This window comes from Amblyomma maculatum, chromosome 3 (genome assembly GCF_055883805.1).
Source record: "Amblyomma maculatum isolate TAMU_Amacu chromosome 3, ASM5588380v1, whole genome shotgun sequence".
NCBI lineage: Eukaryota > Metazoa > Arthropoda > Arachnida > Ixodida > Ixodidae > Amblyomma > Amblyomma maculatum.
In genome coordinates this window covers 80,652,624-80,673,502 of record NC_139346.1, presented here as the reverse complement: position 1 = coordinate 80,673,502, position 20,879 = coordinate 80,652,624, and the positions used below count along the sequence as shown (strand labels likewise).

Sequence of the window (20,879 nt, the reverse complement as noted above, 5' to 3'; positions counted from 1 at the left end):
GATAAACACGGGCTTGTGGCAGTGACAAAAGTGAGGATTTTTCTCACATTGAAGATTCTGTGGAAGTTCGCATTCTCTCTTTTGGACGTGTATGTCACGTGATGTCCTGTCCTCACTGAGCTGAGACCTGAGTGCGCTGTTTATGTGTATTATGAGGAGTTGTTGCTAACATTATTTACATTATGCAAGTAACTGAACTGCGCAAGTGTTGTGTGCTTAGAGATTCCAAGGTGCAGACTTCAGATTTCTAGACTTCGTTGGGGCGGCAGTCATTTAGTGGTTCAAAACATGGGTTTGCTTATGAGGCCTTATACGTCCAGTCTAGGATGGGATTTCCCGTGGCCTTATTTGCATCTCATGAGCCTGGGTTACGGTCATAGAGTGAATGCGGTTTGAAAGTACAGTGCTTCAAATTGGTTTATATAATTGAGCAGGCCTACCGTTTCAGCAGCACAGTGCAGATGAAATTGTGGCTATTTAGGCAGTTTTCAGCAGATCATAGCTAATGTTCCCAGCTTTGCAATTCTTCTAAAAGATTAAGCATTGTGTGGTAGGAAGGTTATTAGCTCAATGTTCTGTGTTTGCCAGAAGGGCAAGAGTAAAAATGGCAAGCTGAGTTATTTGGCCTGACATCACTAAGGGTTGTGAACAGCACAAAAAATAACAGCAACAAAGGGAGATTCGTGTGAACCTAATACCAGTCTTCTTGATAAGCATTCAGCTGGGAGTAAGCATTTGTCATCTTGTCTTTGTCCGTTTTTTTTTTTTTTTTTTTTTCATCCGGTGAAAGGAATCATTTTCTCATCAACACACACTGTATGCGAGGAAGCTTCGGGCATCCCTCCAATATGAAGTGACCAGTGGTCTTATGCTCCAGAGATCCTCTTTCTTCCTCAGTGACATTAAGCACGCTAGCCAACTGCAGACGGTGTCGCAGTTTGAAATATGTGTCTCTGATCATGTTGTCAACAATAAGGGGCATTCTTGTCGTTTTTTGTCAATACATTTGTATTTGTGGATAGCACAGGCATGACATAGTCAGTCAATGAAACTCCAGAAAATGTTTTCAGCTTTTCCACTGATGTTTTCAAAGAATTTCTTATATCGTGAACTTAACTTCTGTTCATTGCAAATGCCATTTTCTTGTACACCTCATTTGGTATGTACTGCACAAAGTCGAAAGGCACCTTAGAAAGCTGTAGTTCAGTCTAATCAGCACTGCTTGAAGTGGGATCCATGTTGTAAACTGGCATGTAAAAAAGCTGCAATGAAATATTGGGAATATGAAATTCACTTCAATATTCAATGAATATGAAAATCACTTATGTGAATATTTGTTTTAATAGTCGCCACAAAGCTAGCTCTTGTAGTGTTTGCTGTCTTACCCTTGATGCCATTTCCATGATTTCTCAGCTCTTTCAGCATTTGATGTGGAAGGCCTGTTGTAATTACTGCTTTGATCTTTTTTCGAGCTTGCACCACCAAGTAATGTGAAGGAGTTCAGATCCACGATAATCTCGTCGCTATCAGATATGTCAGTGTCCAACATGTTTTCTTGAGCAATTTGTCGCGAAATTGGCTCTGCCATCTCATCAGACACGAGAGTACAGTCTCCTACAAAAAAAAAAGTGACGCAGTTTGGTCTACAAGCCATTAAATACCAATATTACCTATCTACACTTCATAACGAGGCCATCACAAAAGCAGTCATAATAATTGGGCTGAGTCCCCGAATTCAATGTTTTGGAGATACGAAATGAAATGGAATGTTCATAGAAGCATGTGTACAGTTTAAAATTTCAATTCTACGCATTCGCTGTTCTATTGCAGTTTGAATAAAATTAAAGTTACGGTCTCAAAGGAAGAAGAAATAACAGAAACAACACTTTCTTTTCAGGCAGGTGCCATAGAACTCTGTGCTGCTGAATCCCCCCAGTCTGGGACTGTTTTGGCGGGAATTCGAACAATACTTTCATCTATTCTGCATAGATGGCGCCAGTGGGTGTCCAATGTCGGGCTTTTATGAGGATGGATGCCTTCGCATTGAAGTACTGGCTCAATAGCTAATGTCTAATATATTGGACAAATTCTCCATAGCAGGTTCTCAGGAGAATATATAATTTCTTCCATAATTTTTCTTGCAAAGCACATTTTTAGCAGGCTCCTAAGCTTTATAGACTTACTGCATTGTGATGCAGTCCCCTGAGTGGCTTGTCCACTTAGCATATTGACAATTTGAGCCTGTCGCTGTATGGTACTTTCAAACACTGCGTTCCTTGCCTCTTTCCCTCCCTAAGAAAATGCCCTTAAAAGTAAAGACGAGTACCTTCACCAAGGCCCTCAACAAAATTGTATCAGACCTCCATACATCATAAGCTTGTGGCCATGCACTTATGATAACAGTTTAACAAAATCATATCAGACCTGCCGCAGGTCTGATATGATTTTGTTAATCTGTTATCAGAAGTGCATGGCCACAAGCTTATGATGTATGGTTTTCTCAGTAATTCAGGAAAATGTGTCAAAGTTATCTCGTCATGTAAGCTTGAGCAAGTTGGGCGGTTCGAGTGACCGAAATTCGCCCGTGGTGGATTGCTCCAGCTGGCTCCTATTTGCCATACTGTTTTATCCACCATGCTATTTCAGTGCTACCATATAGATTGATGTGCTAGCATGCACAAAAAGCAATGAAATACTATAGCTTTGAGCTACACTGGTCTTTGTTGCTTAGCCATGAAACAAAATTGATAGAGGGTTTTTCTTGGTCAGTGTTTGGTTGAGGAAATGCTGCATGTCTGCAAAACTTGCATGCAGGCTAGTTGGTTACTCAAATTGGATGACTTCTGGTGCTGCATTGTCTATCACGTACACAAGAGATCACAAAAAGACATCCACAGCAGGGATGTGCATGCTATCAACTACAATACACAAGATAAGGATTCACGTCGGTACAACCTCTGCTATACGTGACATCCGCATGCAATGCGGCAGTCCAAGAAACAATACGTTTCATGCCGTTTCGCCTTGTTTACGGCAAGGAGATTCTGGCGATGCTGGACTCAATGTTTCCCTCTGAAACAGATAGCGAGCTTTCTTCTGATGCTGATCAGTTTGCCCAAGGTGATGAGCAAGCACACCAACACACGTCCACATCGCCCAGCAACAGGATAAGAATTCACGTTGGCACACCCTCCGTTACAGACAAGTTTCCTACAACGCCTGAGCCAGGTGTGAGTGTGTGCTCCTGTTCGACGCTGCGGCCTATCAGAGAAGCTAATGTGCTGCTACTTTGGGCCATATAAAATTATGCGGCTTAACACCGGTACTGATCTCTTAGAGTCTGTGCGAGATGGTCCATATTCTTGAAATTATGAATTGCTCATTGCAGATGTTTTTTGGCAGGTCTGAGTGGGATTTATGAGGCTGTGGAATAGCCTCCATGTAATGTGGTTAGACATATGTCTATCAGCAAAGTTAGTCGATGAGCTGGGCAGCATACTCGGCAGCCTTTTGGGTGAGATCATGAATCCGCAAGTGGAGTTTTTTGTTATATTTCTGACGGCGCCACCTCTTAAGCTACGCCGTGCTTCCCAAAGATGAAAGAGATGGTTGTCCACATCCATTACCTTCTCTGTGAGTTATATTTGCTTCTCATATTTGTGTAGTGTTTGAAGGAGGCTGTGGGCCCAGGCAAAATACTCATTTTAGAGCAGACCGTATGGGGGCAGGGATTGACGGAAAGCCGTCCAGTCTGGGAGGTGGGTCTGTGTTATGGTACGGTGTAGGGGGTGAATGTAAATGATTGCGTTGATGATGCAGTGGTCCTTGCCAAGGGTGTCCTCAGTGTGGATCCAGTCCGTGTCTTATGTGAGGGCAAGACTGGGAAAGGTGTCCCGGGTTGCTGTACTACCCACACGTGTTGCATGGACGGGGTCAATATGGAGAGTAATGCCCAACGTGGAGATTAGTTCCGCAAGCTTTCTGCTACACGACTCATGCAATTGCCCCACAACCAGCTGGGTGGCGTTGAAATCATCTACAATCAGAAGGGAATCGCTACCTGCTTCATCTAGTGCCTTGGTAAAGATGTCCGAGAATGTAATGTTCTTAAATTGGGAGGTAGTACATATTTAAGATGTGTATGGGTGAGTCAGTACTATCATCATCACGTAAGATTAAGTTCGAGGTCTACTTCCTGTGCGGTAATGCCTTTGTGGACAGGAAGACAGGTGGACGGATCCTGTTGGAAAGTGTTGTAACCCGACAGCTTCGCCGTAGCTCCAGGTTCCTGGAGTGCAACTAATGCTGACGGTTGCTTAAGAGTCTCGATATATAAGCTCCTCCTTCACAGTCTGTAAAACTTGCAGTTCCACTGCATGAAGGAAAAAGCCTGATATTTTGGGGGGTTGTGGGATGGCTTAGTTTCCACTGCCACATTGAATTTGAGGTTGAGCTGGGCTAGACTGCGCAGCTTCTACTCTGAGGCCCTGAATTGGGAGTGGCTCCGTGGAATCTTCCGTGATTTCGTTCAGACCAGTCAGTATTGTGCATAAATTTTTATGGACGCTTAGCTTCTGTCGGTGACTTAAGCCTGCAGCTGAGGCATGGACCATTCTTATTCATCCATGTTTTAATGTTACTGGTGACTGCAGTAGTCACCTGAGTGATGTCTTCCAGAATCTTACCAAAGTTAGAAAGCATGCCTGTGTTTGCTACAGCCGTTATGCCTTGTGTGGGCCCCCCAAGTACTTTTCAAGCTGTCGTAAAGCTTTTTATCAACACAAGTATAACACCCGAGTCACTTTGGGACGTCAGATCTCACAAACCACACAAATATAACAGCAAATTTCATATGATCGAATCAACGGAGAACTATAGTCTCAGCCAAACACCTTCGACACTTGACATTAATCCGCATTTGTACGTTTGTAACAACAGGAGCTAAAAAATCTGCATTATAGTACGAAGGTGTATGTAAAGCATGAGTGTAAGACTTGGCTTGGTATTAGATTTTCAGTACATCAAGATTTTTTTAAGTGACCAAGTCTTTGCCCCTTTTTTAAAAGCGACCATGAACTCGATAGAAATAGCTCAGCTTCAATTACTAATATTACTCGGCAAAGCTCAGCGGTGATTGACACAAGCCAGAAACACATTTTGGCCAAATGTGGACTCTTCGAGTACAGCACTTTATTCAGACTTCTAGGCCCTTTGATTCATGTTTAAAAGGTAATAACGGTGCTGTTTCGAGCAGGAACAGTACCAATACATGAGCACTAAATGCGTGGACATTATAGATTAACATAACTGTGGTACTTGGAAAGCGTGGTTTGGTTTGTGAGGCTTAAAGTCCCGAAGCAGCTTAGGCTCAAAGAGACGCAATAGTGGAAATCTGCAGATTATTCAACAGCATAGGGTTCTCTGACTCTGACCTACATAGGTGCCTTGTGTTTTGCCTCCATTGAAATGCAGCCATTGCAGCTGGGATTGACCTCATGTCTCCTGCATCTTGAAACAGACTCGCCGATATATGCGGGCAAGTGACTGTGACACTTTGCTTTAGGGGATGGAACTAATCTGCACACTGAGAGTTTTTTATCAATATAATGTGCACTACAAATTCCGCAGACTGCACATTATTGGGAAACCATATACAAGCGTGCAAGGTGTACAAAGTAGGCTTATTTCTCTAGAAGAGGGTTGCAACTCTGACACATGTACAGTTTGAGCCACTGCTACGCAGTTCATCACATGGTTACATGCACCCTTTGCTGATGTTATCAGCTTTTTTTGAGCCTTCCTGGGCTTGTTTCAAGCCGAAGCACTATGCCTGTAAGGGCCGTTGCAGGAGAACCTTCTGCCTTGTGCGAAAGATTCCACACATCATATCATGTCCTTTTCAATGTAGAAAAGCAAAACACCAATGTAATTGATTACACACGGTGCTCCATCACTATAACTTGAAGCAGCAGGAATATGCCTTCTTATGAAATGGATATCTTTGTCAAGGGTCTTCCCTTCCCAACTATCAAAAATGAAAGTAATCACTACTCCTTGAGGACACATCCCTATGAGGTATTTGGCTGCATTACTTGTATGGGGACTAAGTCTCGCATTTTGATTGCAAGGATGATGGTAGTTCAAGCTCAATCTCAAGGCAATCGATCAAGAATGAATTGTGTATAAAAAGATATACAGAACAAGCATGGCATGTATAGGGGTAATCACTTATAGCTTGAACATGACCACTTCATAAAAGCGGCATTGCATCTGACCTGGCTGTACATCGAACCTAAGCCACTCCAAGCCACACATGAGGTCCTGGTAGTTACTCAAGCTTGGTTGACTGGCCTGCCTGAGCTAGAGGACACCCACAGCCACACCAAGTGGTCAGGACGATAAGCAGGTGCCAGATATATATAGTACCGATGTAGTTTTTCTGGGGGCGCTAGCCGTGAGCTGTGGTGTGATGGGCGATCAGATTCCTCAGCATAGGCAGCAGCTTGGGAAACTTGTAAACTCGGAGATGTCAGGGTGGCAAGGTAGCATAATGTCGATTGTTCAAGAAGGTTTCCAGCCGTCCAAAAGGAAATAAGGTGAAAATCTGGTAGTCACTTGCGTGGCAGAATTGTCAAGCACTTAACCGTTCCGGTTGTCTACGGATGGTAGGAAGACGTATCAACAAACAACATGGCACTCCTGAAGAAGGGCTTTCACAACATTTGACAAAACACGCAATCCCGACTACTGAGCATTGCTGGGGCGCAGCGAGACATAGGATGATGTTCTCAAGTATAGAGCCAGTAACGTCATGGACAGTGGCAGCTGGTAAAGCAGCAGTTTCTGCATAGCTAGTGATATGATTGATGGTGACGATGGTCCATCGGTTCCCTGCAGAAAAGCTGGGAAGAGACCTCTAAGGGCCTATTCCAACATGTTCAAATGGGCTAGGCAAGGAGGAACTGGAGGGCATGGTGGCTGAATCCTGGCAACCTGCTCATGGATGACACATTGGGATGTGGTGTCTGTCGTAGGGTTAGAGCTATGTAACATATGATTGAAAAGCCCCAGGAAATGAAAAGGCAGCACCTCCACAATGTGTAGTGAGGTGAATTAGCTCATTTACATGGTGAAATCTATACTCACATATTGCTGCTTCAAAGGCTTCTGAGAGCGACCTCAAGCTTCATCAGTGTTCTTTTGCATTGGCGCTGGGGCTCTAAGTGTCAACTATCCCTCTCTCATCAGCAGTAATTGAGACGGGAGGTTGGGGACTGTTGTCCTGACTGGTATATGACAACCTGAACAGTTGTATTTTATCAAGCATGGTATTCACTCGGTTCTGAGAGCTTCAGGCCATAGTGGCCACAATGATGCCGAACCAACTAGCCCACCAAGTCATTCTACAATGGCCACATTTCGATAGAAGCAAATCCAAAAATTCCAATGTCCTGTGTGATATCGGGTGCACTTCACAGACCCCCCATGGTGGTAGAATGGCACCATCTTTATGGACCACTTTGTCCTGACAAGCAGATGTTCTATCCACTCGCTTGCTCAGTCGGGGTACTCTGCATTCCTTGGTGGCATTCTTCACTTTCCATATTTTGCAAGTTGTGGCAAATAATGTGTAAAATGCACAAACAAGACTGGATGAGCATGTCAATAAAGTTCATTCACCTTTTCACCGATATGGTCAAGGACTGTACATCACTATACATAATCAAAATTGCTTTGTTCAGCCATAAACGAATCCCAGCTGTATCTGGTAGTAGCTGTGTATAGGCCGCAGGATGTAGTCCTTGCATTATAGAATGTGCAGCACTTTCCTTTGTGCCACTAGGTCTGAAATGCTGGGTTTTCCCTAGTATGGGGCTTTTTATCTCCAGTAGTAATGCTGGCTGTCTATTCTCAAACACGATACCATCTGGGCTGAAAGCCATCTTCGGATCCCAGGTGTGTGTTTAGCCACAACTCTCCCTGTAAAGGGAATCATTTGCTCATCGATGCTATTTTTTTCGGTAGCAGGTAATTCTAGGCACCTCTTCCTGACGGCATCAAGTAGTAGTTTAAGTGTGATTCGGGTCTGGCTCTATGGTATGCAATGCAGACCGGAGTCTCAAAAACCTATTCACGCTCATTGCTTCCGTCACACTAGCAATTCGTGTTGCAAGGCTCTAGTACATTCTGATGCATGGGAATTTTAGTATCCCCATTATTAGCAACATTCCGAAGGATGTTTTGACCTCTTCTGGTGTTGTTCCGAGAATGGTTTCTGAACTCTGAAGCGTGTAGATGTTCGTGCAACGTGCAATTTCTTCAAACAGTTCATTTGTGAAGTAACTGAAGAAGTACTCACATGGTTCAATCACAACACTGTTCCGAGAATGGTTTCTGAACTCTGAAGCGTGTAGATGTTCGTGCAACGTGCAATTTCTTCAAACAGTTCATTTGTGAAGTAACTGAAGAAGTACTCACATGGTTCAATCACAACACTGAAATCATGGTCTGGGGAGTGAAATGTGGTGTCAGGCGGCTGAAATTGCGCAGTCGTCCAAACAGCATTCCTCTTTTGTCGGCCGACGAGTTCTTGTTGGTCATCGGGGTCTAGCAGAGGAGGAGGATGCTGCACTGCTTCGGATGGACCAGCTCCACTGTCTGTTATGACCGCCTGCCAAAAAAAATTTGTTTTATAATTTCTCAAGCAAACCCGACACAATCATATTCACTTTCATATTGCCACTCACAGATTGATTTTGATGCTCTTCTTCCTCGTCATTGGAAAGTCCAATATCCAATGTGTTCCCATCTGAAATTCTAGACAGCAGTCTTTCTGCCGAGTTATCATCAAGTCTTCTTCGTTATCTCGCATGGTTTCTCAAGTCTGAAAACCAAAAAAAAGAAACAAAAGTTCTATCAGAATCGAACTGAACTATGAGAAATGTCATCGTTCGTTTTGTACGAGTAGTGGCATGATGTACACAATTGTCTACACAAAAGTTAGCGTCAAGTTCTCTAGCGCTGCATTGTAGCTCTGCTATATTTGGCAGCTTTTAATGTTCCCTGTGTCTTCACAAGCATAAAAAAAGCATGCACTTGCCACCAAAAAACAATTACAGCCCAGAAAAAGTTAGTTCGGGAAAGTACTTCCAGCGTTTCCATAGAAAGTGACGGCGTCCATCTTCAAAGTGGTTGTTTATGACTGAATATCCAGATAAGAACAGATGGCGCTAGTAGTCTTGCCTAGTGTCCATACAAAGCTATGCAAACGCGCTGGAAATCTGAACTGCAAAGGAGGAAAAAAATCCCCAAAATTGCATACACATATGTGTACGCTGTGTCTGAAGGGGATATATAACCTAATTTCCTGAGTCATCGCCCACCTTCCCTTAATCAAAATAGAGTTATAACCAAGTCATCGTCAGCCCCTAGAAAGCATCATCACGGGCTGAAGACGTGCTAGCTCGTCAGTTTTCTGTTTACGACTTGCTTTCCTATTGGCTTTCAGCATTTGGCCTGTTGCCCTTTGGTCACTATTTTTGTCCATGTTTGCTTTTGAATCAACATTTTGTTTTTGTTTAACTGCACTCGCTTTTGAGCACAGGCTGATCGCAGTCACAGCTTCGAATTGGGCTCTTCTGGAGCTGCCCTGGCACGACACAAGCTGTGGATTTCACACATAGTAAAACAGCGTTTTATGAGTCTTGCGAGCAAGATAAGATCCCGTGATTATGATTTTAAAACCGCACTAGATGCAATTATGAAATACATATTCTCTAGCTTTTTCATTTTTATTCTGTCCCCGAAGTTTGAAAAATTAACCTCCCTGGTTTTATGGCTCACATTCTCTTCGTAGTGTGATATCATGCCTTGCAGTACAAAAGTTATTTACTAAAATAGGCATACACCAGATTTCTAAAAAAAATATTCCAAGTGCTTGTGATATGTCTTTTGGATTTCATTCATAGGGTCCAATATTCAAATCTCTTCATTTTTTTTGTGCCAAAAGTAAGGTTTCTTCCCTGTTTAGCAGCTCTTTGAATTCATGCTGCAAAGTGCGGTGTTTTTCCTGTGAGCGGCTCCAAATATGTATTTCACTGCTTCAGTACTAAGATTCTTCTGCTCCAAAAATTGCTACAAATCCTATTTCAGCTGTTGCACCTCTGATGCTAATGGATTTCAGTATGTAATTGCTGCACATTGCTGAAATATATAGTCAAGGGCAGTAAGTACCCAATTGTCTGGCTGTGCATTAGTCATCTGATGAATACAGCCATATTTTCCTTGTCATATTGCGGCACCACATGCATACGAATCAACATGGCAGTAAACACTCCAATGCCGCAGCCCAACTGATACCCACTGCCATGGCACGGCTCCTTGGCTACTTATGAATAGTCTTTGAAGATTTCTCTTGTGGCAGCTGCAGAGCGGCTGTAGTTGTGACCCACTGGCAGCTCGAGGTAAATCATGGCTGTTCCCTCTTCATCTTCTCGCAACTGGCCTTGCGTCATGTTGCCGTAATAGTCCTGTGTCCGCATAATTTGGTGGCATGTGAGCTTCATCTACTCAAAGAAATTTGTGCAGCACACACACTGCAATCACACGTAGTCTGCATTATCGGGGAGCAGATTATCAGTTCAGTTCAGTTTAGTCGTTCAGTCGTGTCCGACTCTTCGTGACCCTATGGACCATGTCACGCCACGCTTTCCGGTCTCTCACTATCTTCCTAACATCACATAACTTCATCTGCAGTGCCTCGAGGATGCCATCTAACCAACGCGTTCGCTGCCTACCCCTTCTCCGGCGACCCTCAACCTTTCCCAACATCAAATCTTTCTCCAGCGACTCCTCTCTTCTCATCAGATGACCAAAGTAGCTGAGCTTTAACTTTAAAATTTGACCCTCCAATGAGCAGTCAGGGTTTATGGTCGACAATATCGACTGATTTGATCTTCTGGCAGTCCAAGGAACTCTCAAGAGTCTTCGCCAGCACCACAATTCAAACACGTCAATTCTTCGGCGGTCAGCCTTTTTCACAGTCCAACTCTCGCATCCATACATCACAACTGGAAAGACCATAGCACGAGTTATACGAACCTTGGTTGGCAGACTAATGTCTCTGCTCTTTACTAGGCGGTCAAGGCTAACCATTGCTTTCTTTCCCAGAAGCAGGCGTCTCCTAATTTCATGGCTGCAGTCTCCTTCCAAGGTAATCTTGGAGCCCAAGAACAGAAAATCTGTCACAGCTTCCACTTCTTGTCCATTGATGCTCCAGGACTTGATAGGGCAAGACGCCATGATCTTTGTCTTTTTAATGTTCAGTTTAAGCCCAAACTTCTCACTCTCTTCTTGTACGCGGATCAGAAGTCTCTTGAGTTCCACTTCACTTTCTGCCATTAAAGTGGTATCATCCGCATATCTAAGGTTGTTGATACGTTTTCACTCGTATCAGCAGATTATCACTCGTTGAAAAATTCGAAATCTGGATACCATCACCCCAAAGGTGTTTTCAGCGCACCTCCTGAAAAGAAGTTGATAAAGGACATTGCATGAGCTTTCAGGAGGGGCACATTAAATAATCTAGCATCTTGTCATCAGGCCAGTGGTGACACTGCAGAAAATAGTGCGTTTCAACAAACCTTGCACAGCTGAGTCGGTAGTTGAATATGCGTTTGGCTTCATCCAGGCAAGGGCGAAGTAAGTCTGGACAAAGTTGAAACTGTTCATCCCGAACAGACACATATGGCGCCATTGCTGATGTTCCTGGTAGCATCTTTGGTGGCCGCAGACCAAGGACGGGGATCGGTTTTCCAAGCCTTGGGGCTCCAAGTGTTCCTCTGTGAATCTGCCTTCCATAGGCTCCAACATTCTACTACTGTGAACTTCAGGTTGCTGTCAATGCCAGCTATCAAAACTAGACTATGTACCCTGTAAAGATGAACAGTTCACATATGCGAAACAGTACTGTGGTGCACAAAACAAAAAATAATTTTTGGTTAACGTGCACATTGTTTTATAGTTGAAGTACAGTATAATTGCATTATAACAGACCTCAATAGTGCCCAGGGTTTTGGTCTGTTGCAAGAGAAGTCTGTAGAATCCAAATACTATTAGGACAGAATTTGGTCTATGACTACGCATGAGTCTGTTACAAGCAATGCCTTCTGACAACATATGCTTTAATGATTACTTAGCACATCTGAAAGAAGTTAGTCAACCTTGACTGAACTGACTAACAGCTTTTGACGATATTTGTGCCTCCATTAGCACAAGCCGATTTATATCTTCAGATGTGAGCATTTTGCTCAAAGTATGATTTCAGGCCTTTTATATGATGGAGTGCTTCGAAGGTGGTAACCGTTTTGTGGACAGTGTCACCTTCATCCTCTTCATCATCCTACTCTTGGTCAATGGCAGGCACTTTCCTGACTTGGGCAACAATTTCATCTGTGAGCTATTCTGTGCTGATCATTTAGCATCCACATCTGCATACTGTGTAAAGTCTTGCGTGCCAAATGCTTCTTGCATAACTGCCCATAGCGCCAGCTGCAGTTATCTGTGTACAACAGGGGTAGCCGATATGACTCCATCTGCCTATGCTCAACGTGCACGCTTCTGTTTCTGCCTTGCAGATGAATAATGGGAGTTCAATAAATTTCTACAGCATGCTCAGCTACTCAATTCTGCACACCGTGCGTGTACTCCTTGTTGACAGGCAATGAAATTCTATACGCGATTTTTAAGGTTTTGGTGTATGAGTTGGGATTTTTCAAGTACTGAGCATTTACGGGAATGCTTTGTGAAGCGATGATTTGAGGAGCTGGTCCACATAGTGGCGCGCAGGTATGTGCTCATCAAATACACTTACCATAAGCAAAAACTTCATGCTTAAAATAAAGCTACTCAGAATGATTAATCCGCCATTAAGGAAGCACTACTCACCACCAGCTCCACTTTGTAGCTGGCCTTCGTTATGCTTGTCTGCGCCATGCACTTTGTACGGATGCGCACTGGGTTGTCTCAGAGGGCTGCAACGTCATGAATATAGCCACTCTGATATAAAATTCGACCCTTTGTTTCGCTGTCACTGTAAAAATAATGTTCTGGAACCTGAACGGGAAATTGCAGTCACGAACTTCGGCCATTCTCGCAGTGTCAGCTATGGGCGCCCATCTGGAGTCTCGGAAACACTGCCGAGAGCGGCTGCTACGGGGCTTTCAGTGGCGCCCCAATGGATGGTGCACGGGGTGTATTTGCTCGAAAAGGTAGAACAGCTAATACCTCGTTTGTAAACTACGCGGCTCATCATAGCATGAAGGTGTGCAATTATCACATGAGCGACTTGCAGCTTATTTCTAGTTTTCACTTGTTTGTATGTGCTACAGACTGAATGCAATGCTTTTTCAATTTTTTTACTCCTATACCTGTACAGTCGACGTCACCCTTGTGTAGAGCGCTCGATCGGCGCACTTCCCTGCATAAAAATCGATACCTCGTCGCAGTTTCTACTTTTTACAAGCAGTGCTTGTGCGGAAGTAGACCCACACAGACCTGCGAAGAAGATGAGCATGAGCACTTTGTCCGCAAATCGTGGGCTGATTTTTAATTTCAGTTTCTATTGCGGGATGAGCACTGCCCGAGCGCTCCACACAAGGGTGACGTCGACTGTACATGTAGAGGGTCCAGCCGAGCAAGTGGGGTCAAACGAATGATGCTTACACTAGAATTATGGCACAGGGCAGTGAATGCGACTGACATAGATGCCTCCTACACTAGTTGTTAGTTTTTCGTTACACTTTCAATGATATGCGAATACTTATAACATTTTTGGCACTAGATCTCTACCGGTTGCAATGAAACTAGCCACTTTGTGAACTAAATTAGGAAGCAAATGTTTGGGCAATTAAAGACACATTTCCTTATTTACAAAATTCTTGAAGTGGACACAGAAAAACAACATGGGCAAGCACAATCAAGAGGTACACACAAACATTTCATTATTTACAAAGTTCAGTCACTGCATGATGACTACTTGTGTAGTTCTTCATTTGCAAAACAAACTCGCCAGGCAACAACACACAGCACCTTGCGGTGCAGCAGCTTGCTCAGCAGTTTTTTCCGGTAAGCTGCTTGATCAGTTACTATTTTTCCTACATTGACAAGGTATGGCCTAACAAATTTTTCTATGATTTTCTTCGCCATGTTAGTGGCGTGATCTTCCCTAGCTGGACAGGCTAAAAGGCACTGTGAGCTCTGTCAGTCTCTTCAGTACCATTTGCTTTGGAACATGAGGCACAGCAATGTCAATAGCTTTCTTCTGAATTGCAAGCAGAGCAACAAATTTTGACTTTGGAAAAGTTAGGGCTTTTCTGTTATGCAGACCTATAAGGGTCGCAAGTTTAGACACATAGTGGTCTCGCGCAGGCCAGGGCAGGCACTGCATTTCCTGCACTCGTCTGCGGACATCACAACGAATCCAGCGATGTACACTGTAGAAGCAGAATATAAATTAAGGGGTAAGGGGGGGGGGGAGACAAAAACAAAGAAAAGAAAAAAAATGAAAGGAAGAAATGTACAGAAAGTGTAAAACAAAAATCTCAGGACGCAGTAAACACCTACTTTGGTGATACGCATGGCGTTATTGCTGGAGCTGGAACACTGTCAAGAGGGAAGCATACTTGAGAAGGCAATGGACCCAAACTGAAACAAAAACATCAAAAATAAGGTTACAATGACCCATGAATGCTTCAATAAAAATGGAATACATAAACAAGAAGTTGGGAAAATTGCTCTAATATATTAATGTCTCAGCACAATTTTTTCACACTTGAGAAGCACCAGACATACCTTTGTAGAGCAGAGGCGCCTGGTGCAGAAGACTAGAGGGGGGGGGGGGGGGGAGGAAGATGCGTGGTATAACTTGCAATATAGACGGAATAGGGTTGAATGTGGTGCGAAATATAGCAAGAGGCTAATTTAAGCTTGAAAAAAAAAAGCAATTTAAAGCTGGTGTTCACGGCAACCTTTCAGAGCATTAATATGAATTTTATAAACTTTTCAACAGCTGCGCACTACTGTCACTTTGGGAGCAGCTAGCATCTTGACAGAATACACCACATACAACTTAAAAAAAAAAAAAAAACTTCTATAACTTGAAATGTCTCGACCAAGCATTTCCAGTAACTCACTCGCAAGGAGGTGCCTCACAAAAAGCACAGTAGGCTTGCTGGTGAGTGTTAATGCATCGTATGTTTTAGAGCTGAAAAAGTTCTTCCCGTGCCTCTTGCGTTATGTAAATCCTCCAGATACCATGGAAGCTCATGTTCGAGCCAGAGCAGGCGTTTTTCAGTGGCACAGAATTGCATCTTGTCAGCATCTCTTTGGTGGATATGAGCAGTTCTGTTCGATATGTTGTAAATTGCAAACCACTTCTGCACGACTTTCATAGATGGTTGTGCCACAATCTCAACTGTTCTGCTCTGGCATTGTATGCCGGCTATTCTTTCAAACATGATAGTGCAGCAATTGCTTGAGTGGAAAATATTTCTACTGCCCTGCCTACATGGCTTGTCAAAGAAAAAAAGGTATGCGAATAAAATATTTTGCTGAAGAAAAAGCTGCCAGTGACCACCGTCCACGGCGTGCATGCAAGAGCACCTCCGACACCACGAATGGCAGACATGGGGATCAGATCTCGTGACGTCAGTGGCCAGTGGTTCCCAGACCGGAAAGCTGCATTCGATATTAATAATAAAAAATCATTTTAAAACTATCTACTGCACCGAATAAGATCAAATTTCGAGGATATTTAGTTTAACATGGGTGGAGTGGAACACAATAATCAGTTTGTCCTCAAATGTTAGCTGTCATGACCCCTTTAAACGACAGGTAAATAACACAGAGGCCATAAACTAGAATAATTCAATGGAAAAGAAGCTGACCCATGACATATATAGAATATGGAAAGCTAATTAAGAACGAAACCTTTTATGACAAGTCAATAGGCAGTGGCCTTCTTTTTGAAGCTAGATCGGATGTCTGAGAACCCGAAGCTACAGAAGGAAGTTAATCAAGAAAATGAAACTTGTGCTATGTGCGGTAGGTGCTCAAAAACAATTGAACATCTTAAACTGGAGTGTGGCAGCATCCATCCAGATGTTGACGCGGATATAGTCATTCTAGCCGAGGCCCTGTGGTTGAGGTAACAAAGGAAGCGTGAAAGAATCGGCAGTAGATGTAAGCAAGAGAAGTTTGGAATATTGGTAGATAATTAGGAGGAACGGGACGCATGGAAGCTAAATACAAATTTGACACTGGTATTTAAAGGTAACCCGAGACTTAAAGGAAAGTCATCAAAGTTGACAGATAATGTAAGTTAAAAACAAAAAAGAAAGGTTCATCTTGGTAATTCCTATCACGACCCTATTTGAAAGGCTTCTAGCATCCATCTATCTATCTTGCTCTGGCACCCGCTGCATGGAGTATGCCACTTTTGCTCATTATAGTACATGATTCATGCTTACTTTGTTAGATGGCAAGCCATGGTGACGTATTCTCTGCTATGACTGAAGAGTGAAAACAGAAGAATTCAAAAAGTGGCCTCTGATATTTAGGGACAGATAGTGCATGTGCAGCAAAAGAAAGCTCCTTACCTTCTAGACGAGAATGTGCTAGCTATTGCACAAGTAGTATCAACATTCCTGTGGTCTGCAAATCGAAGCTTCCGCCTATAGCCTGGTTTGAAGCTCCAATGTCAAAAGTCATGACGTGGAATCTCGGTGAAATTTTGGCACAGAGTCCAACAACCTGAGAACGCATCCCTTGAGGGTCGGGCGGTCTACATGACTTCTAGTGAAATGGTATGCAATTCCTTACTTCATCCTTAAGTAATGTCATTTACCACAAATACGAGGGGCACTTTTACAGCATCTGCAACACAATGAAGTTCATATCTCTCGGCGAGCTACATTTCATTGAAAGAAAGGGCGCAGTCTTTCTTAACATCTCCCATGCCTTGTGCCTTCATCTTTAGCAAGTCGACCACCTCAGTGTCCATTGCTTAAATTTCTTGAGGCGATGCGCATGCATTTTATTGGACGAAAGTGGGTACCCAAGTCTCAATCCTCACTGTTTCATGACTGAAATTAAGCTTGCCGGATTATTTGTGGTGGCCACTTGTTCTCCTGAGTACTGTTTCATGAAAGTGCTTACAATTAATCTTTGTTTAAGACTGTTGTTTATGCACTTTCCTTGAGTTATTCTCTAGCTTATTCACTTTCCTTTTAAGTGCCTGAATTGTATTTGCCTTGCTGTGTGCATAAGGAGCGGGTTATATTTCGTCGTCATGCCTGCAAGTTGCTTATTTAGCTCTGCACAGAAACTATTAGCAGATTGTTGGTTATACACTGCAGTGTATAATGCACCAGAAGCCAGAGATTGTGCATTGTTTCTTTCACTTGGCGAATAACTCAGGGTTGCTGCTTGTGGGCTGCAGTCATGTTCTGGATGTAGTTCGCTGTTGCTTGTGAAGCACGCTGAAGCTGTTTCCTTCCTTTCAGCTGATGCAGCGACAGTTAGTGAAACTTCTTGACACGTCGACAGCCCTCTGGTACATGTCACGGTTGACACGGGAGGTCTCGTTCTTTCTTTTGGTGGCTTCCTCTGCCGTGGCGCAGCTGCAACCGCAAAATAAAACAAGTTGAAAGTGCAAGTAAAAGTGCCCTTCCCGGAATTAGCTCTAAGCCTGTGATTGCAAGCGCCAGCACGTTGACGCCGTTGACATTCGAAAAACATTGTGGTGGCAAGCGACCTTATAAACGTAAGCTGATATCAAAATATTGTATGTTGTGTGGCTAAAGATAAACACGGTTGGCACAGCATTTGGGTTTCAACATCTTCTGCCGGCGTCGGCCTGATTTCTTTCGAAGTTGTCTTCAAAGTGGGCCTGAGAGGCAATGTCAGAGCTGCAAAATGAGTTTTGTTATATAACGTCATAAAATTAAGATCATAAACGCACATCCAACCTATTTTTGCACGCTTGAAAGATATTGACATTGTACAGTTTGATGATGCAGGCACAAAGCACTGGCTCGTTACATGGCAGTTTTTATAGTGCATTTCAGTGCACTGGCTGCCAAAAGTCTTGTAAAAAATCAACGAGTGGAAGAAAAGAGCACTCGCCATACATACAAAACAATAAGTTATGGACTCGAAAAACAAAAGCGGACAATACTCACATGGCATACGCATGACCCCTTTGTCGGCTGCCACCTGTCGTGCTTGACTTTTACAATTCACAGAAGCTTCCTTTTTGGGTCCTTCAAAAGTGGAACATTCTTTGTGCAAAGGCACTGTATGCACAACAATCTGGTCTTGCTCAACAATTTCTGAGTGTGTAAACATGTCCGTGTGATGCTCATGCAAGACCAAAAATTCATTTGGGCACCACTGATTCACCATGGATCCAGTAACAGACGGGGAAGAAGCAGCTTGATTTTTGAGCGCTGTGTGCAACATGCTTAAAGTAGAGCTCTGCAATGGCAGTGTTCAGCCTGCATCATTTCTCATAAGGCATTAAAAATTACAATTTGTGTCAAAACGGATACCTATGGTGCATCGAAAATAACTTTGTAGTTATGCAGGAACACACTTCAAGACCTCTTTGTAGCATTAGGCAAGGATGCGCGCCTTTGAGTTCTCTTTGTCACATTCCGTGGGGCTGTCGGCAAATATTGGTGATGCTCACACAAGAAAGCTTTCAGTTATCATTAAAATTCTGTAAAAAATACTATAGGGTTAACAAACTGCCTGTCTGGAGGCAGTGGCCTACTGCAATGGCTTTCGACCCGGCTGTGCTGCGAATTATCGAATATGAACACTGCTTGTGCAATCAGTCACCATATTTTGCGACACGCTTTAGTATGAAAAATTTACTAATTACGGTTTAGTGAACGTTTTCCACTATCCTATAGTAGAGCAGTCGGTCGAGGCAAATACAGGTAAAGCTGTTTATTTTTGCACTTTTCGTGCTAGGACGCTGCGATTGGATCTGGTCAAGCTTCGTGAACACCACACACTAGTTTCGTCCATGCAGTAGCGGGCTACAGCTCTTCCCTGATCCTGCAGCCACGGGGGGTTCATCAGCGGTCGTGCTTCCCACCACGCCGGCCTTTACGCTGGAGTTGGTGTGGCAAGCTTGAGAGTGTGGCCGTGCCCGTCGGGACTGCGGTCGATAGTGGACGTCATCATCAGCTGGACTGTACCTACTGTAGGGCAAAGGCTTTACCCATTTTATTCCAATTAACTCGTTCCTGTGTTATACCCTCATTACACGGCCGGCTTAACCACGGTTACGCTTAACCGAGGTTACTGAACTTAACCACGTTTAACCGCTAATCGCGGTTATCTGTGCTTACACAGCTCGCCACGGTTCTCGGTTACGGCTGCCATTGCCCATAAAGTGCAAAGGAAGTGACGCGGTGATCTGCTGAACGCGGAATGAAGCAGCATTTGCAAATATCCTATTTATAACATAGTTTCCGGAGTGCCGTCCGACAAGGCATCAACAGTGCGGTCAATCCCCACACGATGGCAGCACCTCATCGACCACCGTAAACACCGCCGCGTTGGCCCCTCCTCCCACAGACCGTACGCGAACAACACGGCGGCTCGCTAGCGCTGATGTCAGAAATAAAGCGTGCTAAATTTATTGGCATCTGGAATACTGAGCCGAATATCAGGATTGAATTACTCTTGAGGATCACTGATCAGCGGCAAATTGCTGGCAAGACCGATAACCACAATACTATCAAGTTTCTGCTCAAGCCAGCTGCCGCCAGTGCACTGCGGCTCACCGCTCTACTTATACTAGCTCTGCGATTATTGCGTCGCCAAGTAAAGAACCGCCATTTGACATATAGCTCTCCCAGTGTGACTAAATAAAAGATTTCTGTAAATTATCAAGCTGAATACAGTGTATCATGTACTTTTCGAGATTGTCTTACATATATATAATCCAGGCTCCCAATGCGCCAGCTACATAAAATGAAGGAATCATAAAACAACTTCCATTATTTACATCTCTTAATTCTAGTCCACTAGTCATATATTGAGAAGTAGGTTGCAATTTCTCTTCTGTTAGTATAAAAAAGGAATTTTATATTTTGTTTTTGGACCTGGCATCTAAAGAGACTTCGTATTTGATGATCAAATTCATATTTTGTTTCGATCCTGCAAGAAAGAGAGACGCAAAGTAATATCTTTGGAAACAGATATTGTTGCGAAAAATCAAAACAAGAAGTAACAAAGGCACGCAATTGCAGCATGCGCACATTACACATATTAACAAAATTAGTGCACTGTGAATGAAGACACATGTGGTAGTGCAATGTATGCATATAATGCGTAATCAGTTGATGGTGTCAACAATTAATTACACAAAACGATTTTAACACTTTTTCTTCCTGAGTAGCAGACACAACATAGACATGGAAGTGCTCATCAAAGCAGAGTTTCAAGCAGTCTCCCGAAGAATATCAATACCTTGTTGACATGAAATAGGTCACGAAGTTGCACAAATTTCGGCAGAGCATTATTCGGGACATCTGCAACAACACATCCTGCCTCGTACGTTCTTCCATCTATAAGAACTTCTCTTACTGCATAACAATGAGTGCTTTCAAGGTTTTGCGCAGAAAGTAATGCCTTGATTTTGTCAGGAAGATTCTCAAAATTTACAGGCACACATCCAGTTGTAGTTTCTGCCGGCCTCGACGGTTAGAGAAAAACACTGAAAATATTGATGTCTTACTGCCAGGCTGTAGGCCAGGTTCTTGGAATTGTGTATTCTGCGAGCAATGTCCTTGAAGTATTGATGT

At 43.4% G+C, this 20,879-nt stretch overlaps 1 protein-coding gene across 2 annotated transcripts in view; it reads left to right on the top strand.

Moving 5' to 3' along the window:
- The window catches only part of LOC146195071 (uncharacterized), a 90,459-nt gene that overhangs the window by 32,942 nt on the left and 36,638 nt on the right, over nucleotides 1–20,879 (top strand). Inside the window, exon 3 of one of the 2 annotated variants that reach the window (XM_084597674.1) lies at nucleotides 17,562–19,030. The exons of the other annotated variant lie outside the window; for it this stretch is intronic. Coding sequence (XP_084453800.1) covers nucleotides 17,562–17,593 — 32 coding nt within the window. The 3' untranslated portion in view covers nucleotides 17,594–19,030. Of the gene's footprint in view, nucleotides 1–17,561; nucleotides 19,031–20,879 lie in introns of those variants that run through there. 2 annotated transcript variants of the gene reach the window in all.